At 41.8% G+C, this 18,680-nt stretch overlaps 1 protein-coding gene across 2 annotated transcripts in view; it reads left to right on the top strand.

The window, feature by feature from the left end:
- LOC125453821 (caspase-8-like) overlaps nt 1-18,680 on the top strand; it is a 62,392-nt gene that overhangs the window by 35,689 nt on the left and 8,023 nt on the right. For both annotated transcript variants that reach the window (XM_048533808.2, XM_048533809.2), the window contains exons 8-10: nt 2,046-2,146; nt 11,682-11,796; nt 13,683-14,169. In XM_048533808.2, coding sequence (XP_048389765.2) covers nt 2,046-2,146; nt 11,682-11,796; nt 13,683-14,169 — 703 coding nt within the window. The remainder of the gene's footprint in view (nt 1-2,045; nt 2,147-11,681; nt 11,797-13,682; nt 14,170-18,680) is intronic.

Consider the following 18,680-nt stretch of genomic DNA (forward strand, 5'->3'; position numbering starts at 1 on the left):
GGTCTCCGTATTGGAGTGGAGTTACGCCCAGATCCAGGCTTGCACTCGGATCCTGGCCCATGGCTAAGCTTTTTATCTAAGTTGAACCTTTCCTTATTTTTTTGCCTTACTTTTTATGCTTTGGTTTATTTTCTGTATATCGAGATAATACTAGAGTGGTGACACTATACAACACTTTACACTGTATTTGTACCAAAAATACATGGGACAACAATAAATCCGATCAAATCTCTCCACATGAACTCAACAGCTGGTCCTCCCTCTCCAATTTCCTCACCAGCTACAAGAAGCTGTCCTTAACATTGGCCGTTGGGGGTGTTGATTGCAGGTAGCAGAATACAGCAGTTATTTCCTCTTACATGCTGCTTTCTTTCACTACCATCTTTCTGTTTGCAAATTTGAATGGTGCCCTTCACCCTGGTGCTATAGATAATCTACTCATCCACCTTGCAATCAAGTTCTCCTCCATACCCTGTACCTGCTGGAAAAAGTCAAGGGCTGAGGCTGTCTCTCCAATATGTGCAGATCCTCCAACCTGACTGACTTGCAGTCGCATCCTCCTGTTCATGAACATTGACAACTGTAAAATTCTGCCACCCTAAGGAGTGTGATCACTGCCCAGAACAAAATAGTCAGGTAATTTACCTGCCCCTGTATCAGATTCTACAGCTTTGGTCTCCTGCTCAGTGACTGAGCTGAAGCTCCTCAAGCTAATACATTTAAATAGTCATGTATTTTCCCTTAATCACAGGACAAACTTCATTCTGCAATCACAACACATCACCTGCCTGCCATTTTTATAATGCATTAATTATGGTTTATTATTGTTATCTTATGTTGTACTTGTTCTGGAAGTGTTTGATGGGACAATGAAAAGCGTTTTAACCTAACTCCTTATTTGCCCTTGGAGTGCATGATGATGAGACAATGTGGAGATCGCTTTACTTTGTATTTAAACTATGCCGTACCTGTCCTTGGACTATTTTGAGAGTGTTTAATGGGACGCTGAAGACAGAGCTTTACTCTCTATTGAACCCCACATTGCAGCTGTCCTGGGAGTGATTGATGGGGACAGTGTAGTGGCAGTTTTACTCTGCATCTAACCCTGTGCTGTTCCTGTCTTGGAAGTGTTGAAAGTGTGGAAATGATCATTTAATATTTAATGTCAATGTATTAACTGCTTAAATAAATTTGCTGTGTCCATGACCAAAAATCTTTCTTCAATCTTGTGCATTCTAAATAGCCTTGCAAATTAACTTAAGCTTTCTTGTTGTGTGCAGAAGTGAACAACAACACAAATTTACCAAAGATCCTCAGACAGCACCTTCCAAATCCATGCCCACTTCCATCTAGAAGGACAAGGGTAGCAGATACAGTGGCACTGTGGCTCAGTGGTTATCACTGCTCATTCACAGCACCAGGAACCCTGGTTTGATTCCACCCTTGGGCGACTGTCTATGTAGAGTTTGCACATTCTCCTCATGTCCACGTGGGTTTCCTCTAGGTGGTCCGGTTTCCTCCCATAGTCCATAGATGTGCAGGCTAAGTGGATTGGCCATCCTCAATTGCCCATAATGTTCAGGAATGAGTAGATTAGGTGGATTGGGTGAATAGATCTGAGGGATGATGTGGACTTGTTGGGCTGAAGGGCCTGTATCCACACTGTAGGGATTCTGTATAAAAAATATACATTGGAACACCACCCACCTTCAGGTTCCCCTCCAAGCCATTGACCATCCTGACTTGGAAACATGTCACCATTTGTTCACTGTCACTGGGTCAAAATCCTGGAATTGCTTCCCAAATGGCATGGTGGGTCAACCCACATTAAAGTGGACTGCAGCGGTTCAGGAAGGCAGCTTACCAACACCTTCTCAGGGCAGTTAGGGATGGGCAATAAATGCTGGCCAGCCAGTGATGCCCACCTCCCACAAATGAACTGAACAAAATACAGAACATGTTTGCAAAATGCTGTGTCTTACTGATGTGTGAAACATTAAATCCTGCAGCATCATAATATTTTGATGTCTTTCTGCTCCATTCAGCAGGAGCCTCAAAAACCTCAGTGATTGCAACATCCTCCCTTCCTCTGCACATCTCAACACAGACAAGTTCACAGTCAGAAGCACGTCAGACCAACAGCAAGGTCAGTGAACAATGTGGAAGTCAATATTCTGAATGCTGTCAAAGGCACTCTTGCGTATTCTAAGATAGCACCTCTCAAGCAGCACGCATCGCTCATTATCCTCTTCGACCTTGTCAGATATGTCACCCCAGTAATAGTTATAACAGAGATGGAATGAGAGAGAAAGTGGGTGAAATTACAATCATGGGCAAGGCAGTCCCAAGCAAAATGATGGTGCTGCAGACTGACCAGTCTCCAGGTTCAAATAAACCGTGACCTAGAGTCTTGAAAGAGGTTGCTATTAAGTAGATACTAAAACCATTAAGTATATTAATTTTCCTAAATTCTCTTGATTTCAGAAAGTTCCACTAGACTGGAAGGTAGCAAATATACCTTGTCTATTCAGGAAGGGAGGCAGAACACAGAAAACTATAGACCAGTTAGCTTGATGCCTATTCTGGGGAAAATGTTGGAATAGATTATTGAAGATGTTATAGCTGGACATTTAGGGGAAAAAAAAGTAGGCAGGAAGAAATCAGCATGTTTTCGTCAAAGAAAATTGTTTAGTTAAATTATTAAAGTTCTCTGAAGGAATAACATAAAGGGGAATCTGTAAATGTGCTGTATCTGGATTTCTAGAAGGCATTTGACAAGGTGCCACATCAAAGGTTATTGTGGAAAGATAAGAGCTAATTGTGTAAGGGAAACATGGATAGGAGATTGAATGTCTGGCAGAAAATAGAAAGTACACATAAGTACGTTTTTGTCTGATTGGCAGAAGGTAACAAGAAGGAATTCAGCAAGGACCTGTGCTGAGGCTGCCACCCTTTTACAATTTCTTTGCTCTGTTAGTATAAATTGGATCTAAATTTCCTAACTACAGGATAGGCTGAAAAGAATATAACACATCAAAAGGATTAGATTGTTAGCCAATGCACTTGTATAATACGATCTGCTGAGAAAGCAGGCAAGACAACACCTTCACTGTATCTTGGTATATGTGACAGTAATAAATCAAATCAAGCCAAACCAAATCAAAGATTGAGTAAGTGGGCAAGTTTATGACTGGTGGAATATAATGTGGATAAGTGAAGTTGGTTCACTTTGGCAGGAGGAAAGGAAAAGTAGTAATTAAACAGAGAATGACTGAAGAATTCTGAGGTGCAGAGGGATTTCGGGCCATGAATCACAAAAATGTTTGTATGCACTATGGCAAATAGTCAAAAAGATTAATGGTATGCTATTCTTATTATTGAAATGAATTGAACATAAAAATAAGGATGTTATTGTTCAATTGTACAGGATATTGGTTAGAACACACCTCAAATACTGTGTATAATTTTGGCCTTGTTTAAGGAAGGATGTAAATACTTTGGAGATGTTCAAAGGAGATTTACTGGATTGATATCTGGAAAGAGTGGGTTGTCTCATGAGAACTGCATGGACAGACTGGGCTGGTTTCTACTGGAATTTAGAAGATTGAACGTGACTTGATTGAGGTTTGTAAGATTCTGAATGGTCTTGACAAGTTAGACATGGAAAGGATATTTCTTCTTGTGGGTCAGTCCAGAGCCAGGAGACATTGATTTTTCTAATTAGGAGGCTTGCCCAATTCCTAGATCACAGAATGCCTACAGTGTGAAAATAGGCCCTTTGGCAAACAAGTCCACACTGAACCCCAGAGTGTCCCACCCAGACCCATCCCATCCAATTAGAACTGAGATGAGTTTTTTATTTCTGATTCGTTTTTACCTTTTTAGAATGATCTGCCTTAGATGGTAGAGGTGGATTTTTAAGGGCAGAGATGGATAGATTCTTGTAAGTGGAGGGTTTTTCTGGCACAGTGATAATGATCCTACTTCTAAGCCAGGAGTCAAAGAACAAAGAAAATTACAGAACAAGAACAGGCCCTTCGGCCCTCCAAGTCTGCTACGATCGAGATCCTCTGTCTAAACCTGTCACCTATTTTACAAGGATCTGTATCCCTCTGCTCCCTGACCATTTATGTATCTGTCTAGATACATCCTAAATGATGCTATTGTGCCCACCTCTACCTCCTCCGCTGGCGACGCATTCCAGGCACCCACCACCCTCTGCGCAAAGAACTTGCCACGCATATCTCCCTTAAACTTTTCCTCTCTCACGTTGAAATCATGACTCCTAGTAATTGAGTCCCCCACTCTGGGGTGGGTGGGGGGAGCGGAAAGCTTCTTGCTATCCACCCTGTCTATACCTCTCATAATTTTGTAGACCTCAATCAGGTTGCCCCTCAAATTCTGCCTTTCTAATGTAAATAATCCTAATCTACTCAACCTCTCTTCGCAGCAAGTGCCCTCCATACCAGGCAACATCCTGGTGAACCTCCTCACCCTCTCCAAAGCATCCACATCCTTTGATAATGTGGCGACCAGAAATGTACATAGTATTCCAAATGTGGTCGAACCAAAGTCCTACAAGTTATAACATGAGACACCTGCCAACTCTTGTACTCAATATCCCGTCAGTTGAATGAAAGCATACCGTAAGCCTTCTTGACCACTCTATCGACCTGCATTGCCACCTTCAGGTTACAATGGACCTGAACACCCAGATCTCTCTGTGCATCAATTTTTTTCCCCAGGGCTTTTCCATTTACCGCATAGTTCAGCCTTGAATTGGATCTTCCAAAATGCATGACCTCGCATTTGCCTGGATTGAACTCCATCTGACATTTCTCCGCCCAACTCTCCAATCTGTTGATATTCTGCCATATTCTCTGACAGACCCCTTTTACTATCTGCTACTCCACCAATCTTAGTGTCATTTGCAAACTTGCTAATCAGACCATCTATACCTTCCTCCAGATCATTTACATATATATCACAAACAACAGTAGTCCCAACACAGATCCCTGTGGAACACCACTGGTCAAGGTTCTCCATTTATCAACTTTGTCACTTCCTCAAAGAATCCTATCAAGTTGGTAAGACATGACCTTCCCTTCACAAAACCATGCTGCCTATCACTAGTAATCCCATTTTCTTCCAAATGTAAATAGATCCTATCCCTCAGTATCTTCTCCAGCAGCTTCCCCACCACTGACGTTAAGTTCACTGGTCTATAATTACCTGGATTATCCTTGCTACCCTTCTTAAACAACGGAACATTAGCAAGTCTCCAGTCCTCTGGGACCTCACCCGTGCTCAAGGATGCTGCAAAGATATCTGTTAAGACCTCAGCTATTTCCTCTCTCACCTCCCTCAATAACCTGGGATAGATCCCAGCTGGACCTGGGGACTTGTCCACCCTGAACTTTTAGGATATCCAACACTTCCTCCCTCCTTATGCCGACTTGACTGAGAGTATTCAAACTTCTATCCCTAACCTTGACATCCGTCATGCTCCTTTCCTCAGTGAATATCGACACAAAGTACTCATTGAGAATCTCACTCATTTTCCCTGACTCCTCGCATAACTTCCCTCTTTGTCCTTGAGTGGGTCAACCCCTTATGCAGTTACCCTCTTGCCACTTACATACGAATAAAAGGCTTTGGGATTTTCCTTAACCCTGTTTAGAACATAGAACATTACAGCACAGTACAGGCCCTTCGGCCGTCGATGTTGTGCCGATCTGAAGCCCATCTAACCTACACTATTCCATGTACGTCCATATGCTTATCCAATGACAACTTAAATGTACCTAAAGTTGGTGAATCTACTACCGTTGCAGGCAAAGCGTTCCATTCCCTTACTACTCTGAGTAGTGATCACAAGATTATTTTCTTGGAGGTACTTTTTTTCTAATTTAGTTCCTAATTATTCAAATCCATCTAGTAAAATCTCCTTTTTAGTCCTATCAATATCACTGACCCCAGCACAGATGACAAAACTGCAACCCTTCCCTCCTACTCCAAGTTCATTACCAGCCCTGAGATGATGCCCTGGCACTGTGCAGGCAACAGAGTTCAGGACCAAAGTTTACAACTTCAGAGAACAGTATCTGTAACACTACTAAAGAAGATCAGCACAGGATACAGTAATAATAATATCTAATATCAGCAGAATGTAAGACTATCTAGGCAAAACATGAAATATGCACAAAACAGTCAATATTATCCGACCTATGGGTACTATTGTTGAAAACAAACTATTTTGAAGCTTGTTGTCAGTATCACACTAAGGTCTGAGCCAAGCATAGCTCACTTTCAAAACACAGATTCCATTGATTCTACAATTCTCATCCTCCGATTCCTACAACCCTCCTACTGTGACAGGCAATTGGCGTAGGCCTGGTGCTATAAGCACAATTTGGGATTAGTGAACACAAAGAGAAATGGTTTAAGCAGAGGATAAAACAGACTTTTAGCTATCATATTTCTGAGGCATGGGTACATCTCCACGAAGTAATTTTCTTTTAACTTAGTCAGGTTCCAGCTCCCAATTGCAAGCTCGTGTTGCTCTATAGATTGCACTGACATTGAGGGAAGGTACATTCTCCTGGGTTTTGCTGTGATCCTTCCCATGCAACCATTTTCATTCTGTTTTAATATTTATTCCCTTGTTGCAAGACTTGATTTTATTACATTCTATCACTATATATGAAGTCTGCTGTCTTCATTATTTCATGGGTTCTTGCTTTCAGATATGCAGACACAACGGCAAATTGACCTTCTTGGGCTTTTAGTTTCCTAAACCTGTACGAAATTTATATACATGCAGATGATGGTTGAACAAATATTCAGTGGTGCCAGTTCAGCAGCTCACATTTCCAAAAAAAAATGAGAAGATAATAGATCTTACACACAAGTATATGCAAAGCCATTCATTCTGACCTTGACATTAATCCATCTAACTTTTTAAACTACAACAATCATCAAACAGTAGCAATTATTGTGAAATGAAGAGGTCAGACTTTGTGATTTTCTTGGCTATTCATTCTGCAAAGTAATTCTGTTTCCTGGAGATAGGTTAGAAATGTACACCCACCACACCCCACTCAAAAAAGAAATTCTTGGCTGAGAGCCCAAGTGGCTGCCTAAAAAAACCTGCAAAACCACACAGTTTCAAGAGTCACAAGAACTAAACAGAAATGTCATGTTCCACTATCAGAAATGAAGCCCTAGATCAATGTAATTTATAAATTGCTCATGTTAAATGTAAGAATTTGGAATTGACTTACTCTTTTTATTTGTTCAGGAGATGTGACTTCACTGGCTGAGCCAGCATTTACTGCCAATTCCTAATTGCCCTTGACAAGGCGGTGATGAGTTCCTTTCTTGAACTGCTGTAGTCCATTTGGTGCAGACAGATCAACAATGTATCTTTGCTAAAGATATTTCATGACTCCTTCTGGTCTCTTAATTCCTCATTTCAGATTGGTCATTTCCCGATATACTTCCAAAGCTTTGTCTGTTCTCAGTTGCTGAAACCTTATGATGCTGCTTTTTTTCTCTCTGTTAATCTCTCAATTTCACCTGTCATCCATTGTTCCCTAATCTTGCCCTTTCTCTCCCTCATTTTCACAAGGATATGTCTGTCCTGCGCTCTAATCAACCTCTCTTTAAAAGCCTCCCACATATCAAATGTGGATTTACCCTCAAACAGCTGCTCCCAATCCACATTCTCCAGCTCCTGCCGAATTTTGCTATAGTTGGCCTTCCCCCCAGTTCAGCACTTTTTTCTTGAGGACCACTCTCGTCTTTGTCCATCAGTATTCTAAAACTTAGGGAATTGTGATCACTATTCCCAAAGTAATCCCCTACTGAAACTTCAACCACCTGACTGGGCTCATTCCCCAACACTAGGTCCAGTATGGCCCCTTCCTGTGTTGGACTATTTACATACTGCTTGAGAAAATCCTTACTAATTCTGCTCCGTCTAAACCCCTAACACTAAGTGAATCCCAGTCAATGTTGGGAAAATTAAAATCTCCCATCACCACCACTCTGTTGCTCCTACATCTTTCCAGAATCTGTCTACATATTTGTGCCTCTAATGCATGCTTGCTGTTGGGAGGCCTGTAGTACATGCCCAACATTGTTGCCACACCCTTCCTATTTCTGAGCTCTGCCCATGTTGCCTCACTGCTCAAGTCTTCCATAGTGCCCTCCTTCAGCATAGCTGTGATATCCTCTTTGACCAGTAATGCAACTCCTCCACCCCTTTTACCACCCTCTCTATCCTGCCTGAAGCATCTATATCCTGGGATATTTGGTTGCCAGTCTTGTCTTTCCCTCAACCAAGTGTTATTTGTAGCAATAACATCGTACTCCCAGGTACTAACCCAGGCCCTCAGTTCATCTGCCTTACCTACTACACTTATTTTGCATTTAACAAAAAATGCACCTCAGACCACCTGTCCCTTTGCATTCATCATCTGCTATCTGCCTGCACTTCCTCTTAGTCACACTGACTTCAATATTTAGTTCCTTACAGGCTTTAGTTATTACCTCCTTGCTGTTCACTAACCTCATTTGGTTCCCAGCCCCTGCCACATTAGTTTAAACCCTACCCAACAGCGTTAGTAAAATCAGCCCCTAGGACACTTGTTCCAGTCCTGCCGGGGTGTACACCATCTGATTTGTAATCGTCCCACCTCCCCCAGAACCGGTCCCAATGTCCAAAAATCTGAAACCCTCCCTCCTGCACCATCTCTCAAGCCATTCATTTATCCTGCTTATTCTTTTATTTCTACTGACTGGCACGTAGCACTGGTAGCAATCCTGAGATTACTATCTCTAAGTCCTTGGTTCAAATCTCACCTGCTCCAGATGTTTGCAATAACATCTCCAATCAAAATATAGAGATATAGAATATATCTTAGATTCTTGTGAGATGGGGAATCAAACATTATCTGGTGTAGATCTGAATGTGGAATTCAAAATACAACCAAATCAGCCATGGTCTTAAGGAACAGTGATACAGGTTCAAGAGGTGGAATGGTCTACTTCTGCTCCTTTTTTGGTATGTTCACATAGATTTGAACAGTGGCCTATTGGTCAGTTTCAGTCTTCAGTGCTCATGCAGTTGATGTTAGTGCTGCAGGAAAAGGAGATGGATTTGGAAGATATTGAAGAATGTTTGTTTGGCATTCCTGGAACTGTACTGCATCAACAGGGGAGTGTGGTGAAGGAAGAAAAAATGGCAATAGCAAACAGCATCATTAGCAACTTCAGATTATTTATCACTGTATAACTCCCATGAATAAAATGTTTCTGGAATTGAACTGATATCAAAGACTGGAACTAAGACAATTCCAGAGACATTTTTTTATTCATGGGAACTGTACAATGATAAGTAACCTGAAGTTGTTCACAATACTGTCAGGGCAGTTTCTGCACTCAATGATTTCTGTGCCCATTACCTTTTATGATTCAATTTTTTTTGGATGCATGAAAACATAAATTAGCCCACTTTTGTTCAAGGGATCTTGCTGTATGTAAATTAGCTGCTGCATATCTGATTACATTTGTAACTACTCTTCAAATGTAATTAATTGGCTGTGACTGAGTTTGAGAGACAATATCAGAGTCATCAAATCATTAACTCAAAAGGTAGGTCCTTTGGGTCACACGACTTTGCTAGCTTTTTGGAAAAGCTGTGCAATTAGTCCCTTTTTTTTTCTGCTTTATTCCTATAGCATTGTAAATTTCTTCCCCTCAAACACAGATCCAATTTGTTTTTGTGACCTGCAAAAGAGGAGGTTCTGAGGAAGGGTCAGTGGTCTTGAAATATTAATGTTGTTTGCTATCCACAGTTGCTGTCAGACCTTGTTTCTCCAACGATTTCTGTTTTTGTGTGTTTTAGACCTCCAGCATCCGCAACTCTTTGCTTCATTCTGTTTTGAAAAATACTGCTGTATCTCCTCCTACTACCCTTTCAAGTGGTGTATGTTTAAAAAGTTGCTTAGTAAAATAAAAACTAATCTCTTCAATGGTTTTTCACAATTCTGTTAAATTTGTTTTATCTCTTTACTTGCCCTTCTTCCAGTGGAAGCAGCTTCTCTGTATGAGCACTAGTGAAACATTTCTTCATTTTGAATACCTCAATGATATCTTCCCCAAACCTCCTTTGCTCTGAAGAGAGACACAGGAGCTGCTCCATGTCTCAATTCCACATGCCTGGTCTAGTTCTAGTAAATTCCCTCTACACCTTTTGATACCCTAAATTGAACACAAACTGAGGCTTAATATGTGATTAAAGATTTACCATACACATTCTTGTTTCATGCTCAATTCCTCCCCTTTACAAACCCTAAAATACATTTTTTAAACTGCTGTTTCAATCTGTCCTGCCTCAACTTGTGAAGGATACAAGTTAATTTAAGTGTCTAGGGATTAAATTAGGAATGTATTTTCCTCTGTGACTCAAGTGTTGCCAGTGGAGTGCCAAGAATGTTGTTAAAGTAACTGGGCAGCCGTTACTATACGGGGAAGTTGGGCATCAAAATTCTTCAGGTTTTGTCATCAAACAATTCCTACTGTTCTTTCCCCTCTATTTTGACAGGGAGAGACAAATTTTAGCAGACAATGCATAAGACAATAAACCAAAGAGGGATTTTACTCTGTATCTGTCCAGTTGTGTATATATCTTGGGAGTGTTTGTAAGGGACCCTACTTCACATCTTGTTTTTTTTCTCATGGTTGTGTGCACCTTGACTGCTGTTAGATTCTGCACAAATTGCAGTATTGTTTGAGCCCAATATCAGAAAACATGATGACAAGATTGCAGTATCTCATTTGATAGACAAGCTGGTGTTTGCTGGTAATAGCACTGGTTGAGTCAATATTGTGGAATTCCTCTGGATACCAGAGAATAGACATAGGCACCCCAGCAGTCTGGATCTGTACGTGAGCTAGTTTCAAGAATAGAAAGGTTAATGTTCTAATATGCTGAATTACTCACTTCTGAAACATCATTGTTATGAGACGTGCCTTTAAGAAGGAATTGTTCTGTCATGTTTCTTTTGAAAGCAAGTGTCGTAAACTTGTAACTGAACTATCTGCCCTGAGCCCAGCTTTGGTTTGTTTTAAAGTAGGCAATGAGTGGGAAAGCATGAGTGGGTAGGATCAAGCTCCCACAGAGCCAGGATTTTAGTTTGACTTTCAGTAGATGTTTAGGTTTGGAAGCTTCTTTATATCTCTGCCTGCTACAGTAAAGTGCTTGAATTCTCTCCGTCTCCGAGTTCTCTCTTGATGTTCTTTTCTCTTGGATTGGAGAATTACATGTGAAACAATCTATTTTACTAAATCTGCCTTTGCCAAGATTGTGTTTGTGGGATGTTACTGTACTAGAACAGTTGCTGTTAATTATTCTGTTAAGTTTTCCAATAGAGCTGTTATTCCAGTTCTTTCTTTTTTTATAAATATTGACTATAGTACAAGAATAAAGTGTTTTACTTCAAGCCTGGTAGTTTGACTAGTTGAATTGCATCCAGAACAGAACACCTTCCACTTGCCTTCACAAGTAAGAAAATAAGTTGGGGCCCAGGCTATCTTAGGGAGCATGGTCTGGTCCATGACAATATTTATAAAATTGGTCACCTTTGTATTTCATGTTTTGTTAACTGTTTCAACAGTGTATCAAAGTGTACAAAATGGACAGTAAACCACTTGGAATCTGCTTAATATTGAACAACAAATCGTTCCCTGGAACAAGCTTGAAAGAAAGAAACGGGACGGATCATGATGCAGGTAAATTTTTAGCAGTTCTAAATTGTATGCATATGGAAGCAATTGAATATTTTTCTTATTCACTATTTCTTGTCTGTATCCGGTTGCCCTTGAGAAATTGACAATGAGCTGCCATCTTGAAACACTGCAGTCCATGTGCTGTAGGTTGACCCTCAATGCCACTGGGGAGAGGATTTCAGGTTTTTGATCCAGTGACAGTGAAGAAATGATATATTTCCAAGTCAGGATGGTGACTGGCTAGGAGGGAAACTTGCAGATGGTGATGTTCCCATGTATCTGCTGCCCTTGTCCTTCTAGATGGAAGTAGTCATGGATTTGGAAGGTATTATCTAGGGACTTTTTGTGAATTTCTGCAGTGCATATTGTAGACAATACACTCTGCTACTACTGAGCATCGGTGGTGGAGAGTGTGGATGCTTGTGAATGTGGTGTAAATCAAGTGGACTGCTTTCTCCTGGATGGTGTCAAGCTACATGAAATTTTTGGGGGCTGCACCATCCAGGCAATTGGTTAGTATTGTCACGCTCCTGACTAGTGCCTTGTAGATTGACAGGCTTTGGGGAGTCAGAAGGTGAGTTATTTGCCATAGTATTCTTAGACTGTGACCTGTTTTTGTGGCCACTGTGTTTATGTGGTGAGAACAACTGAATTTCTGGCCAGTAGTAACCCCCAGGATGTTGATAGTGGGGGAGTTGCAAATGGTGATAAACATTATGCAATCATTGGCAAACTTCCCCATTCTGACGGTACAATCAAGGAAAGGTCATTTGAGCCAATTGAAGATGGCTGACCCTGGGACACGACTCTGAGGATCTCCTGCAGAGATGTCCTGAAGCTGAGATGACTGACCCCCAACAGCTACAAACTTCTTTCTATGTACCATGTGAGTCCAACCAGCAGAGACTCCAACTCTGATATCCATTTTTATTTTCCCTTGATTCCAGTTTTGCTAGGGCTCCTTGATAATACACTTGCTTGAATATAGCCTTGATGTCAAAGGCTGTCATTCTCACCTCCCCCTGACACAGACAAACTGGCAGATTCACATCCTACAGACAATGTCTCAGACACCACTGTCACCATCCCTGGATATGTCCTGTCCCACTGGCAAGACAGATCAAGCAGAGCTGGTGGAACAGTGCTATAGAGTTGGGAGGGTATTACACTTGGAGCCCTCAACATTGACTATGGACCCCATGAAGATTCATGGCTTCAGGTTAAACATGGGTGAGGAAATCTGCTCGTTACCAAGTCTTCCCTCAGCTAGTGAATCAGTACGCCTTGTTGAATGACATTTGAAAGAAGCACTGAGGGTGGCAAGGGCACAAAATGTACTCTGGATCATGCAGTTTCTCATTCTGTCCCTCACCAGCGTTAGTTTCCATCGACTGTATTCCCCTTGATAGCTGGATAACTTCTTGGCCATACGGCCCTGAACTTTTCCTCAAAACCAAATGCTTGGAATTTAGGTAACATTCTATTAGGTGGGAGCTGCATTCCATCAGAGGCCAATATATCCTCCTGAAGGTGTGGTATAATTTCAAGTAACTGCAGCTTGATTTTTCTTGTTTGCATTCTTAGTCTCTTGCTGTAAAGATCCGAATGTTTGATTATTTTCTATCTGTTCATGATATTTTGGTGATTTATGTGAACCAGAAAGTCTTTTTGCACTTCCACTGGCTCCAAGGTGGGTGACCTTAGATTTATGTTCTTTGAAATCCACTTGCTGCAGTTTTGCTGACTGACTTAATTCATTAAAATGGCTTTGGAATTGTATGTTTCCATCGACACTGCTTATAATGTCGTCCAATTTTGTGAGTATGTGTCCTTTATTCTGTCATCTATAGTATTAAAAGGCAATAAATATATTTTTAATTCCTTTGCAGAAAGGCTAACTCAAGTGTTCCGAATGTTGGGATTTGAAATAGACAGAAAAGACAACTTAACTGTGAAACATATGGAGGAAGTACTGCTCAAGTATCAGAAGTTTGATCATAATGATTGTTTTGTGTGTTGTATCCTCTCACATGGTGAAAAAGATGCAGTTTTGGGAACTGATGGAGACCTTCTACATATCAAAAAGATCAGGTCCATGTTTTCAGGGTCTCAGTGTTGCTCACTGCTGGAGAAACCCAAGGTCTTCTTTATACAAGCTTGTCAAGGCCAAGATTCACAAAGACCGTGCCAAGTGATGAATTATTTCCCGGGCAGCAGCTCTGAGCTTGAAACTGATGCAATGACATATTCCATCCCAGAGGACAGGGATTTCCTGATTGGAATGTCTACTGTTACTGACTGTGTTTCCTACAGGACAGATAAAGGCTCCTGGTTCATTCAAGAACTGTGTAGCTGTTTGGAAGAATTATGCCCCCAGTAAGTAAATAGTTTTATTTTCTTCCTTTTGCTGAAGTTATTGGCCTACAGTTTCTCAGACACCAGTTGCCCTGGCACTCTAAACAAGTCACCATACGGATGCATGAGCCAAATGCAAAGCTTCAGCATATGTTCCAATGGAGCATCAGAACAAAGCTTGATTGGCTTTAACTGCAGCATCCACAATTCAGCATTCTTTCCAAAAGCTGACAATCAGTAATGTACTGCCTGTATGTTATATTTAGAACATAGAACATAGAACAGTACAGCACAGAACAGGCCCTTCAGCCCACAATGTTGTGCCGACCATTGATCCTCATGGATGCACCCTCAAATTTCTGTGACCATATGCATGTCCAGCAGTCTCTTAAATGACCCCAATGACCTTGCTTCCACAACTGCTGCTGGCAACGCATTCCATGCTCTCTCAACTCTCTGCGTAAAGAACCTGCCTCTGACATCCCCTCTATACTTTCCACCAACCAGCTTAAAACTATGACCCCTCGTGCTAGCCATTTCTGCCCTGGGAAATAGTCTCTGGCTATCGACTCTATCTATGCCTCTCATTATCTTGTATACCTCAATTAGGTCCCCTCTCCTCCTCCTTTTCTCCAATGAAAAGAGACCGAGCTCAGTCAACCTCTCTTCATAAGATAAGCCCTCCAGTCCAGGCAGCATCCTGGTAAACCTCCTCTGAACCCTCTCCAAAGCATCCACATCTTTCCTATAATAGGGCGCCCAGAACTGGACGCAGTATTCCAAGTGCGGCCTAACCAAAGTTTTATAGAGCTGCAACAAGATCTCACGACTCTTAAACTCAATCCCCCTGTTAATGAAAGCCAAAACACCATATGCTTTCTTAACAACCCTGTCCACTTGGGTGGCCATTTTAAGGGATCTATGTATCTGCACACCAAGATCCCTCTGTTCCTCCACGCTGCCAAGAAATTGAAATATGTTCTTTTAGTATTATGGTATTGGAAGAAATGTGCAACATGATATTTTCTGATTGTCCTGTTTGGGAAGATGGTGACATAGTGGTCATGTCATTGCACTAGTAATCCAGAGGGCTAGGCTGGTGCTGAGGGGACATGGCAGCTAGTGAAATTTTAATTCAGGTAATAAAAATATCAGTAATGGTCACATTGACAATTATTGTTGATTGTTGTAAAGGTGCATCTGATTCATTAATGCCATTTAGGGAAGGAAATCTCCCAAGCTACCAGCTGTGGACATCATGTGACTTCAGACCCCATGGCAGGTTGTCTGCCCTAGAAATGGCCTATCATGTGACTGAACTCAGGAGCAATTAATTAAGGATGGGAAACAAATGCTGGCCTTGCCATTGATGCCCACATCCCTGAAATGTTTTCTCTTAAAGTGGTGCTGTTTTGTACTTTGAATTTCCCAATATGGTCTTTTTGTCATTGAGGTCTACAGCATGGAAACAAGTCCTTCAGCCCAAACTGTCTATGCTGCCAGCTTTCACAACTAAATTAGTCCAATTTACCTGCATTTGGTCCATTTTACTCCCTACCTATACGATCCAGTGTACTTGTCTAAATGTTTCTTAAATGACGAAATTATGCTCACTTCCACCACTACCTCTGGCAGCCTGTTCCAGACACTCTCCAACCTCTGAGAAAAATATTACCCCTTTCGGCCCTCTTGTATCTCTCCCCCTCTCTCCTCAACCTATGCCCCCTAATTTTAGACTCACCTACCATAAGGAAAACCTGTGGGCTATCTACCTTATCCAAAATTTTATAGACTTCTATAAGGTCACTCCCCAGTCTCCTGTGCTCCAGGGGTAAAGTCCCAGCCTATTCCAATCTCTTGTTATAACTCAAACCTTCCAGTCCAGGTAGCATCCTTGTTTTCTTTTCTGTTCTCTTTTTCTAGTTTAGCAACATTCTTTCTATCATAGGGCATCCAAAATTGCACTCCATGTTATAAATGTGGCCTCACCAATGTTTTGTACAGCTGCAACAAGACATCCCAACTTATATGCTCAATGCTCAGACCAATGAAAGCAAGCATGATGAAAGCCTCCTTCACCGTTCTGCCTATCTGTGATTCCACTTTCAAGGAGCTATGAACCTGTTTCCCCCTAGATCTCTTGACAGCAAAGTGTGGGGCTGGATGAACACAGCAGGCCAAGCAGCATCTTAGGAGCACAAAAGCTGACGTTTCGGGCCTAGACCCTTCTTCAGATCTCTTTGTACTCTAACACTCCCCAGGGCCCTACCATTGACAGTAAGTCCTGCCCTGGGTTCGACCCACCGAAATGCAACACCTTGCATTTATTTAATCTAAACGTCATCTGCCATTGCTCAGCTCACTGGCCTCATTGATCAAGATCTCACTGCATTCCCAGATAACATTCTTCACTGTCCAGTATACCACCGATCTTGGTGTCGTCCACAAACTTACCAACCATACCTCCTAAATTCTCATCCAAATCATTTATGTAAATGATGAATAACAGTGGACCCAGCTCCAATCCCTATACCTCACTGCTGCTCCACTCTGAGCCTCTACTCTGAAAGACAACCGGCACCATCACTCCCTATCTTCAACCATCAATGCAATTTTGTGTCCAATTGGTTAGTTTTCCCTGGATCCTAAGAGATTAACTAAACTCAACAACCTACCATGCGTTACCTTGTCAATGGCCAATCTAACATCCATATAGACAACATGTACCACACTGCCCTCATTTACTTTCTTGGCCACCTCTACAAAAAGCTCAATCAAACACGTGAGACATGATTTCCCATGCACAAAGCTGTGCTATCACAAATGACTATTTGCCTTTCCAAATGCCTGTAGATCCTGTCTCTCAATCTCTTCTAACTACTTACCCACCACCGATGTTAGGCTCACAGGTCTGTAGTTCCCGGGCATTTCACTACAGCCTTTCTTAAATGGTGCAACATTACCCACCCTTAGGTTACTTTCCCGGTGGCTGTTGAGGATGCAAATATCTCCACTAGGGGTCCACAATTTCCTCCTTAGCCTTCCACGAAGTTCTGGGATACACTTCTTCAGGTCCTGGGGATTTATTTTTCTGAAGGTGTTTTAAGACTCCAGAACCTCCTCTTCTGTAAAGTGGACTTAAAGATGTGGCAGTGCCGACGTTGGACTGGGGTGGACAAAGTCAGAAGTCATAGGACACCGAGGTATTGTCCAACAGGTTTGTTTGAAACCACAAGCTTTCTGAGCACTGCTGCTTCATCAGGTGAAGTCAAACAGCTCTCTGAAAGATGGTGATTTCAAAAACCTGTTGGACTATACCTGGTGTTGTGACCTCTCACTGTCTTCAAGACATTACTATTTACTTCAGCAAGTTTCCTGGCATCCATGCCTTTCTTGACAATAAATACAGATAAGAAATATTCATTTAGGATCTCACCTACCTCCTGTGGCCCCACATATAGACAACCTTGTTGATCTTTAAGAGGCCCAATTCTCTCCTTAGTTACTGTTTTGTCCTTCATGTACTTGTAGAATCTCTTTGGATTCTCCCTTGTCAGCAAAGCCATCTGTGTCCCCTTTTAATCCTCCTGATGCCTCTCTTAGGTGCATTCCAACACTTCCTATACTCAAGGAATTCACTTGATCCCAGTTACCTATACATGTCCCATGCCGCCACCTTTTTCTTGACCTGCGCCTCATCAACTCGAGTCACCCAGGGTTCCCTGCTCCTGCCAGCCTTCACTCTAACAGGACATACTGGCTCTGAACCCTCATTAATTTACTTTCGAAAGCCTCCACTTAACGGATGCCCTCTGCCTGCAAACAGCCTCCCCCAGTCAACTTTTAGAAGTTCCTGTCTCAGACCATCAAAACTGTCCTGATTCAAATTTAGAACTTTAACTTGTGAACCAGACCTATCCTTTTCCTTGGCCACTTTTAAGACTAATGAAATTATGGTCCCTGGTCCCGAAGTGTTGCCCCACTAATACTTCCATCACTTGCTCTACCTTATTTCCCAACTTGGGGTCAAGTTTTGCCTCTTCTCTAGTAGGCCATCTACATACTGCATGAAAAATTCTTCCTGAACACACTTAACAAATGTCTCTCCATCCAAGCCCTTAACACTGGCAGTCCCAGTCAATGTTAGGAAAGTTAAGCTAAAATTCCATACTATTATAATGCTATTATTCTTGCAGCAGTCTGTGATTTCCTTATGTATTTGCTCCTCAATCTCCTGCTGACTATTGGTGGTTGCATAATACTACGCTATCAAAGTGATCTCCCCTTTTTTATTTCTTGGTTCTACCTGTACAGACTCAGTGGATAAACCTTCAAGAATGTATTCTTGAGGTACAGCTGTAGTGTTCTCCCTGATCAAAAACGCAACTCTCCCTTCTCTCTTGCCCCTGCTATCCTTCCAATAGCATCCATAGCCTGGAATTTGAGCTGCCAGCCCTGTCCCTCCCTCAGCCATGTTTCTGTAATGGCTATAATACCCCAATGCCATGTACTCATCCATTCCCTGAGTTCAA

This window comes from Stegostoma tigrinum, chromosome 7 (assembly GCF_030684315.1).
Source record: "Stegostoma tigrinum isolate sSteTig4 chromosome 7, sSteTig4.hap1, whole genome shotgun sequence".
NCBI classification, from domain to species: Eukaryota; Metazoa; Chordata; class Chondrichthyes; order Orectolobiformes; family Stegostomatidae; genus Stegostoma; species Stegostoma tigrinum.